The sequence below is a fragment of the Mesoplodon mirus genome (genome assembly GCF_964341445.2).
Source record: "Mesoplodon mirus genome assembly, chromosome: 18".
Taxonomy (NCBI): domain Eukaryota; kingdom Metazoa; phylum Chordata; class Mammalia; order Artiodactyla; family Ziphiidae; genus Mesoplodon; species Mesoplodon mirus.
Genome location: NC_138994.1, coordinates 36,090,663 through 36,116,215, shown reverse-complemented (window position 1 = coordinate 36,116,215; position 25,553 = coordinate 36,090,663). Strand labels below are relative to the sequence as shown.

At 57.7% G+C, this 25,553-nt stretch overlaps 1 protein-coding gene across 1 annotated transcript; it reads right to left on the bottom strand.

Moving 5' to 3' along the window:
• Positions 1–21,687: 21,687 nt before the first annotated feature.
• LOC309793833 (forkhead box protein J1-like) lies at positions 21,688–24,640 on the bottom strand (the record flags this gene model as incomplete). The annotated part of the gene is made up of 2 exons (XM_082604613.1): positions 21,688–22,455; positions 24,143–24,640. The coding sequence occupies 2 exons, from the start codon at positions 24,638–24,640 to the stop codon at positions 21,688–21,690; spliced, it is 1,266 nt and encodes a 421-aa protein (XP_082460739.1).
• Positions 24,641–25,553: the final 913 nt, after the last annotated feature.

The window sequence follows — 25,553 nt, the reverse complement described above, 5'->3', positions numbered from 1 at the left end:
CCACAAGCCAGCAGGAGACCCCAGCTCAGCTTTCAGAGTCTTTTGGAGAAGCTGAAACTTCTGCAACCATGGAGGAAGCCTCAGGTGGAGCAAGACACTCCACCGCAGGAGTGCAAGCAAGGGCATGGGGCCATCCCCCCTTCCTGGTCCCAGTGGTTCTAGCAAGCACTGCGTCCCTCCCAGTTAAGCCTCAGCTGTAGCTACACTCACTACATTAGTCTGTCTGTCCCCTTTCCCTCTGCAGCTTGGCTGCCCCAGCCCCTAACCCCCAGATCCCCAACTCCCCGCTGCTCTCAGCCTCAAGTTGGGCTCAAAGATTAGGGACACATACCCTCTGCCCCAACTCTAGGGATGAAGAGAAGAGATCCCAGAGGCCTTAGAAAATCTCCTGGCTCCACCCGGTACCCCGGCCTCGTTCTGTCTCCTCTCTCTTCCCCCCTCCGCCTAGCTCTGCCTCACAGACTGCTGGCCACAGCCCCAGGGAAGCTCTGCTGGGAGAGGCCTCTTGGGTGTTAATTTGCAGTCACCTACTCAGCATTTGTTGTACCTGGGAACTTTGTCTGGATAGAGACCTGGGGAGGAGAGCGGGAGAGACAGAAGTTTCGAAGCTAAGATGTTCTGGTGCGTACCCTGTACTGATGTTTCCAGCTTGGCCAGGGCCCCTCCAAGCCGCAGCTCTCATAGTGCAGGGCCCTTAGCGTGTCTCTGGGTCAGGGAAGAAGTGGATCAATGAAACACTGTGTGTGTTTTCGGGGCTGTGGAGCAGAGGCAGCAATTTTGGTCCTGGGCCCCAATTCTCAGCCTGCTGGACTAGAATCTGAGGATGGCCTGGGCTGGGGGCCGTGTGGCCTGGTGGGGTGAGCTGGCCCAGCCCCTGCCTGGGCGGTAGGGTGTCCATGTGCCTGCACTGGCGGGGAGGGGGGCAGTCTGGGCCCAGACTTCGGTGCTGTCTGGAGGTGGGGCAGGGCCTGGCTTCTTACAAGAAGGCGCCCAGGCTGGCCCAGTCATGCAGGTCAGAGGCCAGTGTGGCATCCCCGGCCTCAAAGAGGGGCTCGGGGGGCAGGGAGCTACGGGTGCTCTCGTCCCAGGGGTGCTCCAGGAAGGATGTGGCCAGGAAGGTCTCATCAAAGTCCAGGCTTTCGGTAGCCTGCTCCACTGGAGGCCCCCAGGTAACAGGGCAGTCGATGTGGTAGCCATGGATGGTGAGGTCCACGTCCCCGTGTGAGGCAGGGCTCAGCGGCAGGATCAGCTCCGAGGTCTCCAGCGTGCCCAGCTCCCCGTCCAGCGTGCCAGCGTCCAAGATGGCCTCCCAGTCAAAGTTGCCCTTGAGGGGTTCCAGCTCACCCTGCTCCTCCTGGGTCAGCAGCAGGGGGCTGGAGGGCCGCGGGACCTTGGCCTCCTGCTTGGGCAGCGGCTGTTGACGCTTACGCCCCAGCCTGCCCTCACCTGCACCGCAGCCCGCCTCCCCAGTGGCCTCCTCGAACTCCCGCAGCAGCTGCTGGGCCTCGGTGTCGCGGTCAGTGGCCCGACCCATGGGGCGGCGCTGGGTTCCGGCGCGGCCTGGCGGGCAAAGGCCGGGTGGATGTGGACTGGGGGCAGCCGCTGCTTCTTCAAGGCCCCACTCAGCAGCCGCTCGGCGTACTGGGGGTCGATGCGCCAGAAGCCCCCCTTGCCTGGCTCGTCCTCTCGAGGCACGTTGATGAAGCCCTTGTTCAGGGACAGGTTGTTGTGGATGGAGTTCTGGACACAGGGAGATAGGAGAGAAGGAAGACAGCTGGGAGAGTGGGTGGGGTCAGTGATGGGGGGCTCCTAGCGCCAATGCCAGTCCCACCACCACCTTCTCTCCGATGGGGGCAGGGGAGACAGAGGCGCTGCTCTGAATGGGAGGCTCTGGGACACCAGCCACGGGGCACCAGGAGCTGGGAGTGCTGTCGGGGGCTTTTGTTCCCTTTTGCCAGGATATCTGCCTGCTCAGTCATCCGAGCCCTGAGCCGCAGGGTGGCTCTCAGTGCCAGCCTGTCCTGCCCTCCCTCCCTTACCCCGCTGCTTGCGGCCTCTGGCCAAAGGCCTTGGCTCCCCCAGGGCCTGGACAGCCATCTCCCTCTGCCTGGGCCTGGCTGGCCTTCTCTGTTTGTGAAATGAGTGAGTGGGTGTGAGTGTTTGTGTGTGTGTGGGGGGGATGAAGTGTAGGAGGATCTGATGACTTTCCTTGTTTCTAGAGCCGGCTGCTGGCCTGGGCCCTCACCCACCATGTCCCCCTCCTCCCACCCCAGGCTCTGAGGCCTCAGTTGATTATTACCCAGCCAAGAGCATAGCGCTCATTCCTGGGGCCTCTCAGGCTTGGGGTAGGGTGGGGGGTGGTGGAGAGACTCTGCTTTCTCACCAAGGTTACAAATGGTACCTGCCCCAGGGTCAGGGCCCAAGCAAACGTGGAATAGCTGTGATCACAGGAACTGTGATCCTGTGACCTGTGCCACAGGGAAGGATCTGTGCATCCTCAGGGTCTCTGTCCCCAAGTAGCCCCTGATCCTGATGGTTGAAGAGGCTCAGGGCAGTGTGTGCCCAGCCTGAATCACCATCTTGCCTTGGTCACGCCTGGGTGCACAGTCCAAACCACGCTGGGGCACAGGGGTCTGGGACCTGGTGGGTGGGGCCGGCAGGTGAGTAGTGCCCCCTGGCAAGACTGGGAGGTTTACATGGTGGTCTGGGCCCCTTGGCTGCTCTGTGCCAGGTTCCAGAGACTTGGAACATGAAATCAGTGTGGGAGGAAAGGGCCCCTGTGGAAAGCACGTGGCTGAGGTAATTGTCCCCCCAGGGAGGTTGATGAGAAGAGGGGGAGGAGTGAAGGCAGGAAACTAGGGAGGGCTTTGGGTGGGGGCTGGCACAGCAGCTTTCGGAAGGCCCTGTAGCCCTTCCACTGGGACACCGATGGCCTTCACACGCCACAGCACGCCCCTCTCCCCTCCCACAGCCCCTCCAGCCAACTGAAAGCAGGCAGGATGGAGAGCCTGGCAGGAACGATTCTCTGCTTCCAGTCACGCCCTGACAAACTGACCTTGAGGAGGGTAGTGTGTAGGAATTGCAGGACTTGGGACAAAAATGTGTCCCTCAGTCCATCAACCTACCCTGGGGGGCTGTGTCCACGCATAGTTCAGCCCTGGTCTTTGGGCTGAGCCTGCCGGACGAGTCACAAGTTCTTTCCACTTGAACCTCTATGTCGGCACCCCTGCAGCCCTCTGAACGTCCTCCCTCCTCCATCTCTGAAGTCAAAGGGGCAGCAGTCCAAGCACTGGGCTCCCTTGAGGTCCTTCCTGGACGGCCTTCCTCTCTCGGGGCCCTGGCCGTACCGCGCCTACTTGGCCTGCGGATCTGGGATGTGAGTCCAGTCCGCGCAGGCATGGGGAAGGAGGGAGGGAGTGCCTCCCTACCTGCCAGGTGGGATCAGCGTGGCGGAAGTAACAGAAGTTGTCCGTGATCCACTTGTAGATGGCCGACAGGGTGATCTTGGTGGCCTTGCTGGCCTGCATGGCCATGCAGATGAGCGTGGCATACGAGTAGGGCGGCTTCACGTGCGTGTTGGTGGCGTAGTCCACGTCGTCGGGAGGCGAGGCCTGCAGCCCCGAGGGGGCGCTCCGCGGCGTGCAGGAGGACGTGGGCTTGCCGGGTGTGTGCGGCTGCCCCAGGCAGGCGGGGTCCGCCGCCAGGGGAGACCCCGGCTCGGCCGAGCCTGCCAGCTCGTGGGAGCCGTGGGGGTTGGTGTCCCCCGAAGGCAGGGCGGGGACCTCGGCGTTGAGAATGGAGAATTCCTGCAGCCACTGCAGGCTGGTCAGGCTGTCATTCAGGGCGTTGGACTCCTCCAGGCCGCCTTCCGGTCCGGCCTCCTCAGCTGCCCCTGCTCCCGAGATGCGTAGCCAGCTCTCCGCCATATCTGCGGGGACTCTCCGAGGGGGCTGTCATCATCCACGAGCCGAGCCGAGGGTGGCCGCCGAGCTCTCCGGCCCGCTGACTCCCGCGGCTTCAGTTACGCAGCCTCCCGGAAGCGGGCTTCCATCCCGCGATCCGGGGGTAGCCTCCTCCAAACGGAATGTGGTGCCTGCGGGGACCAGAGCGGGAACTGAGCCCTCTTTCCCCACCCCCGAGGGGAGAGTGTGGGCGAGGGGGGAGGCTCTTACTAAAACCCTTCCTGCAGCTGGGGAGGATCTTTTACTGCCGAGTTCTGGAAAACAGAAGGTGTGCCCGGTGCTCCGACCCACACGGGGTTCGCCTCGCTCTTTTCCTCTTGGATCTTTTAGAGGAGACTTAATTAGCCCAACGAGGGAATAGTGTAGGGGCATGCGAGGCCACCCCTTTCTCCCTCAAAGCGGGGAATTAACCCCCCTCTCTCCGTCCACAACCAACGGAAATGGGGCGAGAGAGTCCAGGAGGGCAGTACGACGGGTCGGGGGGCGGGGGAGGTCGTCTGATCTTTGAAAAGGGATATTAGGATGGGGCTCAAGGGGAAGGAAGGAAACAATACAGAGAGTTATAAGGGGGCGGGAAGTGAGTGTCCCCCAAACGCCTCTGATGTCAGTCCCCGGGCCCACCACTTCCGTCGGGGACGGATGGGAGAGCGGGCTGGTACTGACGCCCTCCCTTCCCACGGCCGGCAGCCCTCCCCGTCCCTTACCTGGCTCAGAGCGCAGCCCGGGCCAAAGGAAGCTTCTCAAAGAAATTCCTCCCACCGCCCACCCTCACCGCGGCTCTCTGCTCCCAGCTCCAGGGCCCAGCCAGCAATCCTCGTCGCCACTCACGCCTGCCGGCGCCTCTCTGAAAGCCAGCAGCCCGGGGACCGGCACTCAGTAGCCGCTCGCAAGGCGTGTCCTGCTGCCGTGGCGACGTCCCGCCCATATAAACAGCTTCCGCTTCTGCCATTGGCCAGGGCGTCTCCAAAGAGACCGCGGGCTCTTAACGGCTCTCTCACGCGGTAACTCTCTTCCAGCTCCCTCCTGCCGCCCTCTCCCGCGCGCGACCCAGCCCCTTACCCGCCACCTCATCCGGGCTCCGCGCATTCCCGCCCGAGGGCCCCGCGCAGGGCTCGGAGAGGCGCGCGGCTCGGCGCTCCCGCAGAGGCTTCGGGGCCCTCGGCGAGCAGGACGCCGCGCGAACCGTACTCCGCCCCACCTCCTTCCCATCTGGGCTGCTCAGAGGTGGCGACGGCTCCTGGGATGCAGCCCCTGGTGGGGGGCCAGGGCTGTGTGCATGCTTGGGGCTTTCCTTTCCTCTCCTCTGGGCTGCGAGTGGCACTTCCTCACGTTTCTGCGGCCTGTCCCGGTCTCCCGACCCAGTGTCGTCTTGGTGCCCGCAAGCAGGTCTGACTCTCCGATGCCACCTGCCGCTCAGGTCCGCAGAAACCGCAACCCCGGTCGCAGACACCAGAAGGTGGCTAGGGTAATCCAGTGTTTCCCGGTAAGCGCTCCCACCCCGCCCCGTCCTCAGCAAGATTCCCAGAAGCTGACATTCCAGAGGCTTCTTCGGAAGTGCTCTCCCTCCTTTCCAGATAGCTGAGGAAACAGAGCCGGTGGGTGAAACCCCGGAAAGCCGTGGACTTGCCAAATTCTTTGACTGGGTTCATTTGCCCCATTCATTTCACCAGCCTTTAAGTGACGGACTAACGGTGGACTGTGGTCCTTCCTCCTCCTCTCCCCCAGCCTCCCTCCAGTCACCAGCTTTCCTGCTCTTCAGTTATTGAGGAGCTGCAGTTGGAAGTTCTCTGGTTGAAGGGGGTGGGGTTCGGGATGGGGGGGGTGGAGGAGAGGACTCCTTATCAGGCCTCTGCGCAGGAGCTGTGCCCGGAGGATGGTACACCAGCTTCCACGCAGAAACATGTCTTTCCCTCTACCCCTTGCCCTCTCTCACTCCTCCATGTACAGCTTGTCTTGAGTCAAAGTATTAAAGACATGCTGGAGAAAGTCGGACAGAAACTTTCACAAATAAGCCAACTGCGCAGTTAACAGCTCTTCTTCCCTTGTGAACAGTTTTATTCATTTTTAAGAATCATGCAGCAGTCCATAAATATTGCATCCTTGACGTCCCCACTGTAGTGTGCCCATGAGTGTACTCCAGGGAGTGAGGGGTACACAGATGGCACAACAGTACACACATATTTACACACACTAGGTGTGCAGATCCTAAAGCACAGTGAGCAAGCAGCATGCCAAGGTCAGGTGAACAGAACAAAAACCCTCCCCAGGTGAGATGGCTTAACGTGTGTGGATCCGTGCCCAGGAGACGCCCCATCGTTGGCATGGCCTCTGGTAGGATGGGACTGGGGAGGAGAAGGAAAAAGGGCTCTGTGAGAAGGCTGGGATCACCACACCACCCGGAAGTGAGCTCATAGGTGAGCTCCGACTTGAGTGTGGCAGGAAGGAACCCCAGGCCTCCGGTTAGTCTGTGTCCTTGTGTGAGAAACCAGGCCCCGTCATATTCTCTGTGGGTCAACTGCTAACAACATGACCATCTCCAGATGATGACTGGGGCGGCTGTCCTGTTCCCCGACCAGGCTCTGTGCCCTGTTCCCTGATCCCAGCCCTTTTGGATGGGATATTTCTGCTCGCCAAAGAGCTAAATGAGGGCAAAGAGGTGCGGGGATGGGGGAGAGAGCAGGAACTGTCTGAGAAACAGGAGTGAAGGGCCACTTCTCACCCGGGTATGTCTTGGTTATGGAACCAAGGCCTTGAGGAATCTCTCTGAGCCTCTTCCTGGGAGAAGACAGACCCTCCAGAAAGGGTGAAGACAATGGCTTCCTCTTAGGGTTCCTGGCCACTGTGGCGACTGTTTACCTACATCTCCTTCATCTCAGGTAACACCACACTCTGAATACTACCTGCCGGGAGAGGAGGTGGATCTGTATGCCACCACCCCAGGCTCAGGGAGAGTCCCCTTCCCTAGTGCTTCTGGGGCTCAGATTTCAAGGAAATCAGGAAGTGTGGTTATTGCTGGAATCATCAATATGAAAGGGTCTGTAAGAATGTTTCGGGGAAAGAAAGGACATTAACAGGGGTCTGAAACAGCAGAGCCCACTGCAGGATTTCAGAGCGGGTGGACACCGGAACTCAAGGCAGAAGCTGAGATTTGGCTTGGCTCATGTAGTGTCTGTCAGGACCACAGGCCTCCGCCTGCCCACCCCCAGGGCAGGATGTGAACCACAACCACCAGGCAGTGAGGGTCACCACGCACCTGACGGCACAAGGCAGCCACACAGGAGGTGCAAAAGATCCCCCGGCACTGGGCTCTCTTTGAGGCCTTGGGAAGGACCATGAAAAGTTCCTCTAGGGCAACAATTCCAACTACTAATTCAGGCCATCATGGTGGGCATAGCCTAGGGCTCTGTCACATCTCAGCCTCACAAACTGTTGGATCCCACTTTGCTTCTCAATCTCATGCTCCACTAACTAACCACCTCTTCCAAAAGCCAGCAGACAATGCATCTATCAGAGAGCTATGAGGAATCCATTGATAACACTAGTGTTGAGAGACGAACAGCCAACAGCTTACGGTCTTGCTGTTTCAGACTGTTATTTATATGCCTACACTGGACTGGGGTGGGGTGGACATGTGATTTGAACAATATCTCTAAATCTCTGATGAGCCTATGGAAGGCAGTACCTCCGGCTCCCCCCATCAGGCTCAGCTGATCTGGAGGACAGGGGAGGAAAACCGGTGGGATGGGGAGCCTCCCAGACCACCACTGACCCCAGCTCAGCCCTTCCCCCAACCTCCTTTGGGGTTCCTGGGCACCAAATGAGAACCACCGGTCCACCCCTCTCTCAGCTTCTTTCTTCAACTCTTTCAGAAAAGCGGGGTGGAGACGGGGGCAGCAGGGGTAAGAATGCCACCTGACAGGGCGGTAGTGATGAAACGTGATAATATACGACAGTCCCTAACAAGTGCCTGGTACATCGAGGGGGTCAAAAATGCCTTTGCAGTGTCACCTTAGGATGGAGCCCCAGGCCTTCCTGAGTGCACCTGATCATAAAGAACTCCCCGGTAGGTCATCATGTAACTGAGGGGTTCTCAGATTCAAGGCCTCCTTCCTAAGCAGACACACGAGGCATAGCCTCTGCTACCAGAAGCAAGAACTGTTTTCCCAACCAACCTTCTGGTGGTTGCCACTGCTTCTTGTCCTTGAGAGAGGAGCTCCTAATGCATTTTGAGGGAAACCCCACTTACAGTGCAATATGGCTTTCCCTTCTCACAGGAGTCATCCCCCAACGCCACCCCAATCTGCAGGTTTCAGATAGGTTATGATGTCCCAGAGACTAGAAAATGCCAGATGGGTGTTTGTAATGAAGTCACCCAAACTCTTGAGTCTTCTTGGTCTAACTCCTAAGGAGAAAAAAAAAAAAATAAAAAAGATGCACAAGAAATAACCAGTCTGTAGACCACAGCTCCACCTGAAGATCAAGATACAGTGGAAACATTCCAGAGACTCTCTGCAAAGGGTCTCATGAGCTGCAGTTCGAGTGACTTTAGCCCACAAGGAGAAAAGAGGTTTCCAGTCCCTTCTGAGAGGGGAAGGATCACGGTTGCGGAAGAAGATGAGTCTGGGAGAAGGGTCAGGTGCCCTCAGCATCCAGCTTTCACGTGGGTCTAAAAAGTCTCCGTGTGTCTTGCTGAGGATGCCCAGGAGGTCAGTGGTGCCATGAGGCCAGGATGGGATGTGAGAACGGGAGGAGAGCCCTGGTACAGGGGCTAAGGCTCTCAGATGGCCAAAGGATCCCACACGCAGAGCCTGTTCTCGGGGTCCTCCAGGCTGCCAGAAGATGGGCGTCTGCGCTGCGTGTTCCGACGACTGACCACGTTGTCGTCAGCCTGCCAGGCACCTGAGAAGAGGAAAGGAAGGTTACCGGACCTTTGGTTTGGTGCAGATGGTGTCTCTGGCAGGACAGTCCGGGAGTTTGGCACGAAAGCTGGCAAGATGCGCATTAGCTGGAACTCCCACAGGGTGCAAACCACAGCACGTGAAACTTGGGAGCAGTGGCGTCCACTGGGCGAGGGACAGTCATGGCCACTGTGGCCCACTGATGGAGGGACATGCAGGATGGTCCTTGTTTTGTGAGCTTGCCGTAGGATCCACCTTTGTATCTTTATTTGGTCTTGAAGTTTGCCTAAGTGTTACAGCGGACCAGGAAAAGAAACTGAGTCTGGCTGAGACTTTCACGAGAGCAGGAGGAGGTGAAGGGGAGGGAGAAGAGTGTGTTAATTTGGGCTCAGAGTTAGTGTTTGCTGTGGGGGCCAGGGTGGGGCAGGAAGGGACTGGCTGCCCAGCAGGGTGCCAGGGACCAAATGGCATGGCAGAGAACAGAGTGACAGCTGTTCCTCTCCTTCTGCACCCGAACAGCCCACCGAGAGTTGCTATCAGCTGGTGCCACCAACCCCAGGAGACATTAGCTCCAGAGCTTTGGGGTCCCCCGGGTACCATCCACGAAACTCATCATCTTCCCCCCTTGTCCTGCAGTTCCTGCACGAGAAGCACCCGCTGCCCATGCTGGAAACCCACTCTTGGTGCTTCTCTCTCCTTCATGCTCTGTATCCAATCCATCCTGACCTCCTGCTTGTTCAAGCTCTAGTAAGGTCTAAATCTGTAGTCAGAAAACCGGGATACAGCCCCAGCTTGTAACGTACTGACTGTGTGACCTTGGGCAGGTCACTGTACTTGGAGCCCTGGTTTTCCCATCCATCAGATGGGAGACAAGTACTTACTCCCCAGGGATGCTGTGAGACTAAGCGAGGTGACATGGAAGAGTGGTGAGCAGGGCGCCAGACTCACAGAATGTGCGCGAAAACCAGCCGCCCCCCAGGCCTTGTTCAGGTTACACTCATCTCCCCCAAGTCGTCCTCCCAGCCCACAGACTGACTCCATCTGATTCATTCCCCCCGGTGCAGCGAGATGGCCATTGTGAAGGGAGAGGATGAAGCCCTAACCCCCTGAGTTGGGGGAAAGCCTTCCATTCTCTGGCCGAGGACTGCTGAGCTGCCTCTTCCAGCACCTGCCCCCAGAAGGCCCCCAGTGAAGCCAGATGGGGTCCAGCGTGCTTCGAAGTGCTCCCCAACTGGCCCGTACCACCACCCCATTTCTCATGCTGTGTGGAAATTGCTCGATCCTCCAGCACACGGTGATCTCCTCCAGGGCAGAGCCGAGAGCCATGCCCTTCAGAGGGCTCAGTTCGTGAACGGAGCCGGCTGACCCTGGAGGGTGGGCGTGAGGCTCACTGCGTCACATTTGAGGGAGGCCACTCACGAATGTCTGGCGTCAGCTTCAGGTTAGGCCAGCCCAAGACACGAAACCCTTTAATGGCAGAAACACTAGGATTCAGCGGGTATAAATTGTGTATACCCATAAATGTCCTGGTGTGCTAATCCGCCCTAAGGCTCTAATAATAGTCTTGTGGAGGTGGACCCCAGGGGAAGGGGAGTGAGTGGGACAGGAAATGTTTAGGTATCTCTCACAGCCAGACGGAATGCGGGGATCTGTACTCCCTGGGGGTACCGGAGTCCGGCACATGGGTCCACAGTGCTTTTCCCCTCTAAGGGTGACAGGATGCAGAGCAGGCAAGATTGTGCTTTTAAGTTAGGAACCCCCAGATGAAATAAGTTGTTCCTTCATTTTATATAATTTGGTAGATCTCATACATATTCCTCTGTGTTTAATGGGCAGGACTCCGGAACTGCGGCTGTTTGGTACGAAAGACCAAAAGCAAATGGTAAACAGGAGAGAAGACACACACACACACACACACACGCACGCACACACACAGAAACAAAGTGAAATCAAAACACTGCCGCAGCCTCGCCGCCACCACCACTGGCTGCCAGGCTGCCTGGCTCTGAATTCTTGAGTCCTTGCTACAAACACCACCGGTCCAGATTCTGAGCCAGGGCTGAAAACTGGCTCCTTCTGAAACAGCCTGTAGACTCAGACCTGAAGTCTCTTATCTCCCCAGCTTCTTGGTACAGTCGGTGGTGCTCTTTCCTCTAAAAAGGCTTCTGCCAGACCCTCGGCGAAACCCTGCTGCTCCGTGCATCCTGGATGCAGAAGGTAAGCCTGGAAGGCGCAGGAGGACTTCCTGAGCGAGTGCTACCATTCTGTCCAGCCCTCAGCCAGAAAAGGGAGCCTGGAGATTCAAAATCCTTCACGGGAGGTAGAGAAAGGTGGTTCCCACTTAATTCCCTCCTCAGGCTCAGAAACGGGGGAGTGAAGAGACCTCTAGAGGCAGATTTGGGGAGCACATCTAGGGGGATTCCACACACCTCTTTCCTGCCTCTACCCAGCCACTAATTAAATTTAAGATCTGTAACAGTTCCACCATCTTGTAGAGTTTCTCTCCAAGAAAAGAGAAAGTTAATTCCGATTTTTCCTTAGTATCTGCGAAGCATAACCCTTCCTAGTGGCGTCTTAGTCTTGGGTTATTTCAGGTCTCCATAAGTACTTTTCTTTTTTTGGCTGCACAGTGGCTTGGAAGATCTTAGTTCTCCGACCAGGGATTGAACCAGGCCACTGAAGTGAAAGTGCTGAGTCCTAACCACTGGGCGGCCAGGGAATTCCCTCCATAAGTACTTTTAGATTTCATCGGTATGCCCACTCCTGTCCAATGCCATCATTTAAAAACATCTGTATCGGGCTTCCCTGATGGCGCAGTGGTTGAGAGTCTCCCTGCCGATGCAGAGGACAAGGGTTTGTGCCCTGGTCCGGGAAAATCCCAAATGCCACGGAGCGGCTGGGCCCGTGAGCCATGGCCGCTGAGCCTGCGCGTCCGGAGCCTGTGCTCCGCAACGGGAGAGGCCACAACAGTGGGAGGCACGCGTACCACAAAAAACAAAACAAAACAAAACAAAAACATTTGTATTTCCACTAATAAACTCAAATTATCTTTGCTTTTTCCCATCACACCACCCAGAGCCTTTTCACAGAATTGTCACTGGTCCCCTGGCCACTATCCTGACGCCTGTGTGATACTCCATCAGGTTCCTTGGGGCCCCGTCTACCGAGCATGGCCTCGCGATTATAGTCAGCTCATCACCTACAATGGTCAACTCAGATTTCCTCCCTTTGAGAACCTTGCAGAACAATCTCAGAACATACCATCGCCCCCCCACCTTGGTCTCGGGGCCAAAGAAGACCCACAGGCTTCTTAGCGGAAGAGGTGCTGGAATGACACAGGTGCTTTCTCAACATCACTCCCACAAGGGTGATGAGAGCAGCGAGGATGGGGACCTGAGCCATCCTTGCCGCGAGCTGGGGCTCCTGGCAGAGCACCTGTGAGCCTGGGGAGGGTGGACCATGGGGTGCTCCCCGGGCTCCCTCCTTGTGGGCGCTCCGTGAGGCGAGTGGCATCCGTGTGGGGAGGGAAACAGTGTGGAGAGGGAGACCAAGTGCCTGAGAAGCTGTCCTGATAGCCAAGCCAGCCTGAGGCACCTCAGTCATAGGAAGGAACTTTGAACTTACAGCTGAGCGTGGTGAGGTCTGTTGATTCCATGGGACCTACCACAGTGGATGCTCCTGTCATTAACCTGACATTAACCTGACAGATTCTTCCAGAGAGTTCCCCAGCTCTTTACTACCAGTGTGACGCTAACGGCAGAACCCGAGAAACATTTTACCAAGAGAGCAGATGCACTTTCCTTCTCTCGTAAGAGCCCTTGAGACCTCAGGGTGAGGCTACGATGCGACCCTCAACTCCCTCTCCCGGCAGGCGCCACTGTCATTCGGTTTCATGTCTGGCCTGAACGGTGAAGCCAGTTTAATCTGAGAATGGCTGGCTCCCGAGATCACCGTAAAGAAGCCCAGGCATTGTTTTCCTTCCAGGCCTCGCTCTCCTGCCGCAATCCCAGAGTGGAATAAACATCCACCAGCAGGTTGGCCCGAAGGAGTTAGGGAGAGGAGGAAGCACAAGGCCTGGGGTCAGTTTCCACCAGCATGGGCGGCTAAAACAATTCCCAGGAGCTCTCTCTGCCAAACACGGGGGTTGGTGGGGAGCCACTGCGGGGAGGCAGGAGCCTAGATTCCTCTCTTGAAGCCCAGTGAGCGGCTGGCCGGCACAGCTGCCACAGACTCAGGGCGGAATGAGGGCAGAGATGGCCTCTTCCCCAACTAGTGACCAAAACAAATCCTGCCTGTAACCTTTGCCACAGAAGCATCCCCACTTTTGTGGAACAGGGATTAACCTAGTCTCACAAATATTTATTTTTCCTGGAAAATTTCAGCATATTAAATACAGGCTCTTGCCAGTTAGGAACGGAAGCCTCAGCGAGGGCCCCTCGGATGTGCGTGCGCCCAGCAAGCTTGGGGTTGGGTGTGGGTGAACATGAACTTTCACACGAAGTCTGGGTAACCTAAATGAGTTTCAAAATAAACAAACTGGACAGACAGACGTACATTTGGCAAAAAGACATGAGAAACAAATGGACAGACAGAAGCCAGGTAAAGAGTGGGAAGGCAGGAAGTGAAGTGTACCCTGGACCTCAGCCACTCTGGCCCAAGCCTGGCTGGGTCAACGCTAAGTGGGAAGGGACCGGAGAGCCCCTGGGAAGGCTGTGGGAGGCGTCTCTGGGGATTACGGCTTCCTCCACCACAAGCCTGCATGGGGCCAGAGGGGTGAGTACATGGGTCTTCTGCAAGCTGATGGAGAGTGGCAACCACAGGAGTTTGTGTCCCTCCAGCACCTGTAACCATGTTGCAAAGAGAGTAAAGCAATGGACCCATGACGGGACCTGGCTGTCCTGAAGCTTAAACATGTCCAGGGCATGTTTAAGAGATTACAGACCACGCAACATGAAGGCAGTCTCTGCTGTGAACCAAGGAGGGGCAATTTCGACCTAGTCCACCAGGCAAGACGTGGCTTTAGAGCCATGGTTGGTGAAGCCCTTGGTGAGCATGGAGCAGAGAGACATCAGTGCCCAGAGTGTGACTGACAGGTGGGCTCCTCCTGAGAACTCATCCTGGATTCAGTTTAGTGTCATGAGAAGGAATAAGGGGCACGTTGATGGCCCTGATTGAATTTATAGAGTTAGGGCTCCAGGGAGAAGAGTTACCCTCGACCCCTGATTGTTCCTTTGGGATCCAAGTCTAGGGAGCACAAGGCAACTGGTGGTAGCCCAGGGCTCACTGGGTCACAGAGCTACTCTATAAAATGCTGGCATTGAAATTCCTCTCTGATCCTAACTAAACACTCTCCTTTGAGTGGCTACAGGTTCACTTTTCAAGGGCTCAGGCTCTCTTTCCAAGACCTTATCACAGAGGCCGTGTCTGCCTTAAACTGCCTGTTGATGGAAACAAGACCAGGCCCCCTGCCATGGGATCTGCAAGATCATGATGGAGTGGGCACGGTCAGGTCAAATCGGAAGGCTTTGGAGGTATTTTTGCGCCTTTCTCCATGCCCAAATAGATTCGCTTAGAGCAGAGTCGCTCTTTGCCCAAGGACTCTCCCAAGGCTGCCTCACTTCCTTTCAGCAACTGGCTCCCAGCACCTTAGCAAAGCCCATGCCTTCTTGCAGGAACTGCAGGGCAGGAGATGGGTGTCCCAGGGTGAGAGCAGGGGTGCGAGCAGGGGAGCGTCTCCCACCAAGTTCATGTTCAGCAGACTGCCACTCACCGGGTAAGCAGACCGCAGAGCACAGCTTATTGTCCAGTGCTTTCATGCTGGCGATGTCAAAGTCATTGTTATTGTCACACTCCATACCTAGAAATGCGAATGTCCTCTGGCCTGTAACGGAGTTAAGGCAGTTAGAGAGGACCTGGCTGTGTTTTTCTCTGCTTTGCTGTCCTTAAAATAAAAATCTTAAGGATGGAGACAAAAAACATCAAATCATATGTTAAAAAAAAGACAATAATTAAGTGGGGAGAGAGGACAATAAAGGAAACTGCGTGGGTACGTTTGTGTTCTCGCTCTGTTCTGCTCTGTTTCCTTAACTGGCCCCTTTCCAGCCTTCGTTCCAGGGAAATCAGACCCTGGGGAGGTCTGTGGGATTCGGACATGCAGACCCGGGCCCAGAGCAGAGCCTAAGCCAGGCTGGAAGAGCTAGGAGAGCCACGGGGGAAGTGACCCCGGGCTCAGGCCTGTGTCTGTCGGTGCACGTGAGGTGTGTTTATGACCACAAGGCTCTGCGAAATGTCTAATACATAAAATGGCAATTAAAGCTCTTTGGTCCCGTAATTTTGCACCTCAAATCAAAGAATCGCATTGCTTGCAAAATTATGATTTATTTTCTTTGAGACTTAATTTTCTATTCTGAAGATGTTTTAAGGGGCTGACCAGAAACCTACAGTCGTGTAAGATGGGAAGGGGACAATTTTAGATGTTATTTTTTCAAGCCCCCACCCGGTTTTTTTTTCCTTGGTGAAAGGGAGAGGAAGAAACATACATCTACTGTGTACAGCATGTCAGGTGGAAACCACATATGGAATGTCAGGCGGAAACCACGTACTGCCCTGTGCCTTTTAGAAGCAAATATTCTACTGGGGACGACAATCACAATGGAGAACTCAGAGCCTTGCGCCCTGAAGACATCAACCGAGGAGAGGTAGCGCCCAACCCCGGCTTGGTTGGCGTGCGCGTGCGGCAGAGGCACAGCCTGGGCGACCACCCCTCCTCCGGCACTACTTGGCCAGGAGAGAGTGGTCATGTGCACATGCGCACCCCCTGCACACCACACCACCCCCCAAGCAACTGCCATGGCCAAAGCAGAAGCGACTAGCATGACATCTGCATCCAGGCTGGGATCCAGGTTTGCTCTAGAGGTTGCCCTTCTGTGGAGGCACCTCAGAGGAGCAGACTGAAGAGACACCGGTCCCTGGGATGCCTGGTCCTACAATCCCAGGTGGGATTCCCAGATCGCCTAACCCCCACCCCCACCCCGCCACTTCCTTGCTCTATATGCAGGTCGTTCCTTCGCTTCTCGGCTTACTAGAAACCAAATTCTTCCGACTGAAGATATGATTGACCTTATTTACAAAACAGAAATAGAGTCACAGGTGTAGAAAACAAACTTATGGTTATGGCGGGGGGCAAGGGAGGGGAGGGATACATTGGGAGATTGGGATTGACATATACACACTACTATATATAAAATAGATAACTAATAAGGACCTGCTGTAGAGCACAGGGGACTCTACTCAGTACCCTGTAATGGCCTATATGGGCAAAGAATCTAAAAAAAGAGTGGATATATGTATATGTATAATTGATTCACGTTGCTGTACAGCAGAAACTAACACAACATTGTAAACCAACTCTTCCAATTTAAAAAAATATATCTACTTGAGGCCTGAATGATGGTAAAGAGAATCGTTCCAATAGCCTACAAACACTAGTGTACGCTGAGCTGCTAACGTCTCTTCCCCTCACCTTTGCTGTGCCGCCAGGGCTGTGATCCTTCTGCTACTGTAACATCAGCCGTTTTCTTCACTAAAGCAGGAAAACCTACTGCCTAACAGTCGGTTCCCCCAAGGGGAGGAAGCTGTTCTCCTGCTGCAGCTGAACTTTGGGGCTGCTAGAGCAGTTCTGTGAGACTCGGCTGAGAAGCTGAAGCAGGAAGGAAGGGGATGGCAGTTGCCCAAGAAGCTTCAGGATCTACTCAACGTAGATGGAGAACTCCATGTATCTTCTGCAGCCTTGGCTCAGAGGCCCAGAAAGAGCCAGGAAGGCTGCTGAGGTCCTCAGATACCCTGCTTGCTTTGATATTCCATCAAGAAGACAACCTTTCCCCAAAGCCACACCCTTGAGCAGTGCCACCAAGTCACACCAGTGCCCCTTTCTGTACCCTTCAGAGAATACCCGGGAGAGAAATATAATAAAAGGGAGCAAAAGACCAGGTCTTTTACCATCTTCTTGTGTGGGTGATCCGTCCTCTTCTTCTAGAACCTCATTTCCCTAGGACAGAAGGAAGGCACTGTGAGTCCATAAAGCAGTGAAATGAGTCTACTGATGGTCAGAAGACAGAACTAATCACCCTCATGGTATCCATACATTTCCTGTCCGTGTGAGATGGCTGGGAGGCCCAGCAGAGGCAGATTTTGCTTGGCGAGGCAGGATCGGCCCGTAGGGACCAGGTCTAAGGCACGTTCCAGAGGGACCAGGTCTGAGGCACCTTACAGAGGGACCCTGGGACTGTCAGGAATAGCCTTGGTCATAGTTTAGCTCACACTGTTTCTCTCAGGTGGAAATCAAAGTTGTCAAATGAAAAAGCAAACCGTGAGATCATAAAACTTTCAGGAACCCTTTAGGATCCCCAATCCCATCCAGATACTCCTTTGAGAACATCTGGCTCAAGAGAAAGTTGTAGAGTCCCTACTGGGAGCTGGGCATTCCATATACTTCAGGCACACCTCCGTCAGAGCACTGCTCACGCTGAGTTATAACTCTGATTCCTCCATCAGATGGAGCTCCGGGATGGGTGGGATGGGTGGATTGGGGGTGTGGGCAGGCAAAAGCCATGTCACTCGGTCTTTGTGTCCCCCAGTGCCAGGAAGATGTGAGATGCCTGTGCCAGGTAAATACTAAGTGAATTGGAGGACAAACACCCTCTCAAGGGTCTGGCCTGGAAGACTTCCCTCTGGAACTCACCCCACGCCTATTACGCTGAGACCAGCGCCCTCTGCTAACCGGACAGTCCCTCTGCTCTGCACCCTGCCTCTAACAGATCCAAGTGCACCACCTTGGAAGGCTTCTTCCAGAAGAGCCCCCATCCTATTTGCATCCTGTGCCAGCGCCGGCAGTCCCTCTGACCGGGGAGGGGCACCAGCGTCCACCTTGCTCTTACCTCTGCATCCTGCTCTTCAGTGGTGGCGACGAGGCCCGCAAAGTTGCAGTCTGGAGACGCCGCTGGCGTCACCTGCAAAGGAGCAACAAAAGTCAAGGTGCAGATGCCACCGGCTCTCCTACCCAGCTCGCCTGGCAGCAAACGCAAACCAAGTCCTCAGGACAGAAGTGGTGCCACATGGAAGATCACATCTGAGGGAGTCTGTGATTCAACAACCCGGTACCGTGTTTTCCAGGGCTCCCCTCCCGAGCACTGGGGGGCTTTGCCGATCTCCCTGGCAGGCCCTGGACTGAGCTCCTTGGGACTCGAGTACAGAGCAGAGCAGAGCGGCGAGGGCGATCCCATGCTCCTCTCTTACGTCTCCTTCTTCTGAGGGGGTCCTGCTGGCGGCCCGGGGCCAGGGGAGAGCCTCCCCGTCCTCTTCCGTGCCAGGGGCGATGTAGGAGCCGGACATGGAGAAGACGGTGTCGGTGCTGACCTGGGAGGACACCATGGACATGACCTTCCTTCTTCAAGTCTGGGTCCCCAGTATGTTGAGGGGGGCAGAGGCGGGGAGAAGAGTGTTTCCTGCCCTCAGCTCAGCTCTTCAGGAGGCCTGGCGCATTTGCTTCAGGCCAGCATGGAATCCCATCCCGGGGGCCTTCCCGTCACTGGAGCTGGGGGTGGCCTGTCCCGTGGGCAGACGGCGAGGGTCCCCAAACACTGAGTTCCTGAACATTGCCCCTCATCCCTTTCCTGGCTGGCGATACATGGGGGAGGGAGGATAGGGAAGAGGTGGAAAGTGAGGAGACAGCAAGCTGGCTTCTTGCTTTGGGAAGGGACTGTACCACACCTGAGGGTGAAGTGGCTGAAGGGCTTCTCACCTCAAAAGTGGAGATCAAAGGAAATGCGAAACCTGCCCAGAGAGCTTGAGTCATGGGCTCAAAGCCACACAGGGCAAAAGAGAAAGGACAACTCAGTGCAACATGGGGTCCTGGATTGGGATGCTGGAATGGAGAGGAGCATTCCTGGGGTGATCTGCAAGACGTGAAGGGGGTCTGCGGTTACATGGGATTACCAGGTCAGTGTTCATTTCCTGATTGTGATGGTGGTACTGGGATTATGGAGGCGTGTCCTTGTTCTAAGGAAACACACACTAAAGTATCTAGTGCTAATGGGGCAGCCTGTCTGCAACTTACTGTTAAGGGCGCAAAATATATATTGACTGGGATTACATCGAATCTCTAAATAAATACGGAGTCACTGAACGTTTTTTCAAAAAGCCACCCAGCCAAGGGCCGGGGCAGGGATGAATAGGAGGGACAGGATCCACTCACGCTTCCCGCCCCCTCCACCGCCAACCCCCAAACGCTGCCTGCTGAAAGGGTGTGTGAAGCCCTGTGTTGTGGCCGCTTCGGAGCCCCCTCTTACCTTTGGCTGCTCGTTGGCAGCATCCATGGACCCTTAAAAGTGCCAGTGTTTGGGTCCCAGCCCCAGAGACGCTAGTCCCAAGCATAGGGATTTTCAGGAGCTCCTGGGGATTCTTCCTGACAGCCAGAAGCTTCTTCAGCCTTTCCTTACCTGGCAGGCAGTTCTGCCAGCCCCTGACCTTGCCCCTCTTTCCCCAGCATGGGCCCAGGCAGAGGGTGAGGAGGAGGGACAGTGACCGGCCCCACCTGTCAATCCAGGGTGTACCCCTTTTGTCGGGGGCTGGAGGCTGAGCCTGGGGACCAGTGGAGAGGCTGGAGCCCCCATGTTCCCCCAGTGCTGGGGAGCGTGGGCAGGAAGGCCGGAGGGTGGTGGGGAGAGGGAGGGAGTCGTTGCTTAGGGGGTGAAGGGAGTCTCAGAGGGAGGTTGGGGCAGCCTCCTCAGCAAGCGGTGGGAAGGGGATGGGCTGCCTCCTGAGCTCTGTAAGGCCCCAACCCACCTGAACTTGCAGTGTGCGCACCCTTCGGAAATATTTTGAGTAATTAGCAAGGGAAAGCAGCAAGTTGGCGGGGGAATGCCAGGTTGTCCTGGAGCCAGCCTCCAGTGCAAGGAAAGAAAGGGGCTTCAGGAGAAAGGGGCCCGTGGAGGCTGGGAAGGATTGTGTAGGACAGTGCCCGTTTGTGTGTGTGTGTGTGTGTGTGTCTGTGCGCACGTGCACGTGAGTGCTGGGGGAAGGGGCTGTGCACCACAAGGGCGTGCTGGCGGGGCCAGGTGCAGGCTCGGGGGAGAGATGGGTTCCAGGCAAAGCTGGGGTGAGGGGGTGGAAAGGTGCCTGCTGAGTGTCACATATTTGCTGTGCCTCAGTTTCCCCATCAGAACTCTGGTACGTTGATTCCTCACAGGCTGGAGCTGTAGGGTCTAGGCACCCCGTCTTCCGTCTGCCCTGATGGCCTCCCTCAGCCCCAACCTGCATTGGAGGGAAGGCCCTGGGCGGGGTGAATGAACCCCAGGGTGGCAAGTGGGGCCCCAGGGGCTGGGGCCCTCTGACCTCACACCCTGTCCCTTCAGGAAGGGACCAAGGGAGGGAGGAGCTGGAGACAGGCCCAGGCAAGGACCGCAGGTGAGTCTGGGCAGGCCCTCAACTTGGGCGAGGTGGGGAACGTGAGCCGAGCCCTGGGCAAGAACGGCCTTTGTGAGTGAGTCCCCAGGGCCAGGGAGGGGGCTGTGCCTCCTTTGCCGCCTGCTCCTCGGGGCTGTGGGTACAGTCTCCCCATTGCACATAGAGAGGTGCCGAGGCCCTGGCTGCAGGGGACCCCCGAGGGCCGCCTCTCAGCCCCTTTCTCTCTGGGCACCCAGAGATCCTGAGGAGTGCATCAGGGGACACTCTGCAGGCCTTTGGTGCCCCCCATCTTCCTCCCAGCCATTCCCCCTTGGGCCGTGGCCTCCCCAAAACTGGCCCATGCTTTTCCCCAGAGAAAGTTGCAAGCAGGTCCATTTTGAGACTTTTTAAAACTTTACTTTTAAAAATGTTTTTATTGTAAAAAACTTTCTATGAAAAAGGTTAAATTACCCGATGGGTTAGGAGAGGGGATGTGGGATGCAGCCCAGGGCGTTTATGGTGGAGCAAGACACTCCCCTGCAGGAGTGCAAGCAAGGGCACGGGGCCATCCCCCCATTCCTGGTCCCAGTGGTTCTAGCAAGCACTGCGTCCCTCCCAGTTAAGCCTCAGCTCTAGCTACACTCACTACATTAGTCTGTCTGTCCCCTTTCCCTCTGCAGCTTGGCTGCCCCAGCCCCTAACCCCCAGATCCCCATCTCCCCGCTGCTCTCAGCCTCAAGTTGGGCTCAAAGATTAGGGACACATACCCTCTGCCCCACCTCTAGGGATGAAGCCAGAAGATCCCAGAGGCCTTAGAAAATCTCCTGGCTCCACCCGGCACCCCAGCCTCCTTTCTGTCTCCTCTCTCTTCCCCCCTCCGCCTAGCTCCTCCTCACAGACTGCCGGGAGAGGCCTCTTGGGTGTTCATTTGCAGTCACCTAATCAGCATTGGTTGTACCTGGGAACTTGCTCTGGATAGAGACCTGGGGAGGAGAGCAGGAGAGAGAGAAGCTTGGAAGCTAAGGTGTTCTGGGGCGGGCCCTGTACTGATGTTTCCAGCTTGGCCAGGGCCCCTCCAAGCCGCAGCTCTCATAGTGCAGGGCCCTTAGCGTGTCTCTGGGGCAGGGAAGAAGTGGATCAATGAAACACTGTGTGTATGGGGGGCTGGGGAGCGGAGGCAGCAATTTGGGTCCTGGGCCCCAATTCTCAGCCTGCTGGACTAGAATCTGAGGATGGCCTGGGCTGGGGGCCGTGTGGCCTGGTGGGGTGAGCTGGCCCAGCCCCTGCCTGGGCGGTAGGGTGTCCATGGGCCTGCACTGGCGGGGAGGGGGGCAGTCTGGGCCCAGACTTCGGTGCTGTCTGGAGGTGGGGCAGGGCCTGGCTTCTTACAAGAAGGCGCCCAGGCTGGCCCAGTCATGCAGGTCAGAGGCCAGTGTGGCATCCCCGGCCTCAAAGAGGGGCTCGGGGGGCAGGGAGCTACGGGTGCTCTCGTCCCAGGGGTGCTCCAGGAAGGATGTGGCCAGGAAGGTCTCATCAAAGTCCAGGCTGTCGGTAGCCTGCTCCGCTGGAGGCCCCCAGGTAACAGGGCAGTCGATGTGGTGGCCATGGATGGTGAGGTCCACGTCCCCGTGTGAGGCAGGGCTCAGCGGCAGGATCAGCTCCGAGATCTCCAGCGTGCCCAGCTCCCCGTCCAGCGTGCCAGCGTCCAAGATGGCCTCCCAGTCAAAGTTGCCCTTGAGGGGTTCCAGCTCACCCTGCTCCTCCTGGGTCAGCAGCAGGGGGCTGGAGGGCCGCGGGACCTTGGCCTCCTGCTTGGGCAGCGGCTGTTGACGCTTGCGCCCCAGCCTGCCCTCGCCTGCACCCCAGCCCGCCTCCCCAGTGGCCTCCTCGAACTCCCGCAGCAGCTGCTGGGCCTCGGTGCTCACGGTCAGTGGCCCGGCCCATGGGGCGGCGCTGGGCTCTGGCACGGCCTGGCGGGCAAAGGCCGGGTGGATGTGGACTGGGGGCAGCCGCTGCTTCTTCAAGGCCCCACTCAGCAGCCGCTCGGCGTACTGGGGGTCGATGCGCCAGAAGCCCCCCTTGCCTGGCTCGTCCTTCTCCCTAGGCACCTTGATGAAGCCCTTCTTCAGGGACAGGTTGTGGCGGATGGAGTTCTGGACACAGGGAGGTAGGAGAGAAGGAAGACAGCTGGGAGAGTGGGTGGGGTCAGTGATGGGGGGTTCCTAGAGCCACTGCCAGTCCCACCACCACCTTCTCTCAGATGGGGGCAGGGGAGACAGAGGCGCTGCTCCGAGCGGGAGGCTCTGGGACACCAGCCACGGGGCACCAGGAGCTGGGAGTGCTGTCGGGGGCTTTTGTTCCCTTTGGCCAGGATATCTGCCTGCTCGGTCATCCGAGCCCTGAGCCGCAGGGTGGCTCTCAGTGCCAGCCTGTCCTGCCCTCCCTCCCTTACCCCGCTTTTTGCGGCCTCTGGTCAAAGGCCTTGGCTCCCCCAGGTCCTGGACGGCCATCTCCCTCTGCCTGGGCCTGGCTGGCCTTCTCTGTTTGTGAAATGAGTGAGTGGGTGTCAGGGTGTGTGTGTGTGGGGGGGATGAAGTGTGGGAGGATCTGATGACTTTCCTTGTTTCTAGTGCCGGCTGCTGGCCTGGGCCCTCACCCACCATGTCCCCCTCCTCCCACCCCAGGCTCTGAGGCCTCAGTTGATTATTACCCAGCCAAGAGCATAGCGCTCATTCCTGGGGCCTCTCAGGCTTGGGGTAGGGTGGGGTGGTGGTGGAGGGTCTCTGCTTTCTCACCAAGGTTACAAATGGTACCTGCCCCAGGGTCAGGGCCCAAGCAATCGTGGAATAGCTGTGATTACAGGAACTCTGATCCTGTGACCTGTGCCACACGGAAGGATCTGTGCATCCTCAGGGTCCCTGTCCCCACGTAGCCCCTGATCCTGATGGTCGAAGAGGCTCAGGGCAGTGTGGGCCCAGCCTGAATCACCATCCTGCCTTGTTCACGCCTGGGTGCACAGTCCAAACCACGCTGGGGCACAGGGGTCTGGGGCCTGGTGGGTGGGGCCGGCAGGTGAGTAGTGCCCCCTGGCAAGACTGGGAGGTTTACATGGTGGTCTGGGCCCCTTGGCTGCTCTGTGCCAGGTTCCGGACACTTGGAACATGAAGCCAGTGTGGGAGGAAAGAGCCCCTGTGGAAAGCACGTGGCTGAGGTAATTGTCCCCCCAGGGAGGTTGATGAGAAGAGGGGGAGGAGTGTAGGCAGGAAACTAGGGAGGGCTTGGGGTGGGGGCTGGCACAGCAGCTTTCGGAAGGCCCCGTAGCCCTTGCACTGGGACACAGATGGCCTTCACACCCCGCAGCACGCCCCTCTCCCCTCCCAGAGCCCCTCCAGCCAACTGAAAGCAGGCGGGATGCAGAGCCTGGCAGGAACGATGCTCTGCCTCCAGTCAGGCCCTGACAAACTGACCTTGAGGAGGGTAGTGTCGAGGAATTCCAGGACTTGGGACAAAAATGTGTCCCTCAGTCCATCAACCTACCCTGGGGGGCTGTGTCCACGCATAGTTCAGCCCTGGTCTTTGGGCTGAGCCTGCCGGACGAGTGACAAGTTCTTTCCCCTTGAACCTCTATGTCGGCACCCCTGCAGCCCTCTGAACATCCTCCCTCCTCCGTCTCTGAAGTCAAAGGGGCAGCAGTCCAAGCACTGGGCTCCCTTGAGGTCCTTCCTGGACGGCCTTCCTCTCTCGGGGCCCTGGCCGTACCGCGCCTACTTGGCCTGCGGATCTGGGTTGTGAGTCCAGTCTGCGCGGGCATGGGGAGGGAGGGAGGGAGTGCCTCCCTATCTGCCAGGTGGGATCAGCGTGGCGGAAGTAACAGAAGTTGTCCGTGATCCACTTGTAGATGGCCGACAGGGTGATCTTGGTGGCCTTGCTGGCCTGCATGGCCATGCAGATGAGCGTGGCATACGAGTAGGGCGGCTTCACGTGCGTGTTGGTGGCGTAGTCCACGTCGTCGGGAGGCGAGGCCTGCAGCCCCGAGGGGGCGCTCCGCGGCGTGCAGGAGGACGTGGGCTTGCCGGGTGTGTGCGGCTGCCCCAGGCAGGCGGGGTCCGCCGCCAGGGGAGACCCCGGCTCGGCCGAGCCTGCCAGCTCGTGGGAGCCGTGGGGGTCGGTGTCCCCCGAAGGCAGGGCGGGGAGCTCGGCGTTGAGAATGGAGAATTCCTGCAGCCACTGCAGGCTGGTCAGGCTGTCATTCAGGGCGTTGGACTCCTCCAGGCCGCCTTCCGGTCCGGCCTCCTCCGCTGCCCCTGCTCCCGAGACGCGTAGCCAGCTCTCCGCCATATCTGCGGGGACTCTCCGAGGGGGCTGTCAACATCCACGAGCCGAGCCGAGGGTGGCCGCCGAGCTCTCCGGCCCGCTGACTCCCGCGGCTTCAGTTACGCAGCCTCCCGGAAGCGGGCTTCCATCCCGCGATCCGGGGGTAGCCTCCTCCAAACGGAATGTGGTGCCTGCGGGGACCAGAGCGGGAACTGAGCCCTCTTTCCCCACCCCCGAGGGGAGAGTGTGGGCGAGGGGGGAGGCTCTTACTAAAATCCTTCCTGCAGCCGGGGAGGATCTTTTACTGCCGAGGTCTGGGAAACAGAAGGTGTGCCCGGGGGTGCGACCCACACGGGGTTCGCCTCGCTCTTTTCCTCTTGGATCTTTTAGAGGAGACTTAATTAGCCCAACGAGGGAATAGTGTAGGGGCATGCGAGGCCACCCCTTTCTCCCTCAAAGCGGGGAATTAACCCCCCTCTCTCCGTCCACAACCAATGGAAATGGGGCGAGAGAGTCCAGGAGGGCAGTACGACGGGTCGGGGGGCGGGGGAGGTCGTCTGATCTTTGAAAAGGGATATTAGGATGGGGCTCAAGGGGAAGGAAGGAAACAATACAGAGAGTTATAAGGGGGTGGGAAGTGAGTGTCCCCCAAACGCCTCTGATGTCAGTCCCCGGGCCCTCCACTTCCGTCGGGGACGGATGGGAGAGCGGGCTGGTACTGACGCCCTCCCTTCCCACGGCCGGCAGCCCTCCCCGTCCCTTACCTGGCTCAGAGCGCAGCCCGGGCCAAAGGAAGCTTCTCAAAGAAATTCCTCCCACCGCCCACCCTCACCGCGGCTCTCTGCTCCCAGCTCCAGGGCCCAGCCAGCAATCCTCGTCGCCACTCACGCCCGCCGGCGCCTCTCTGAAAGCCAGCGGCTGGGGACCGGCACTCAGT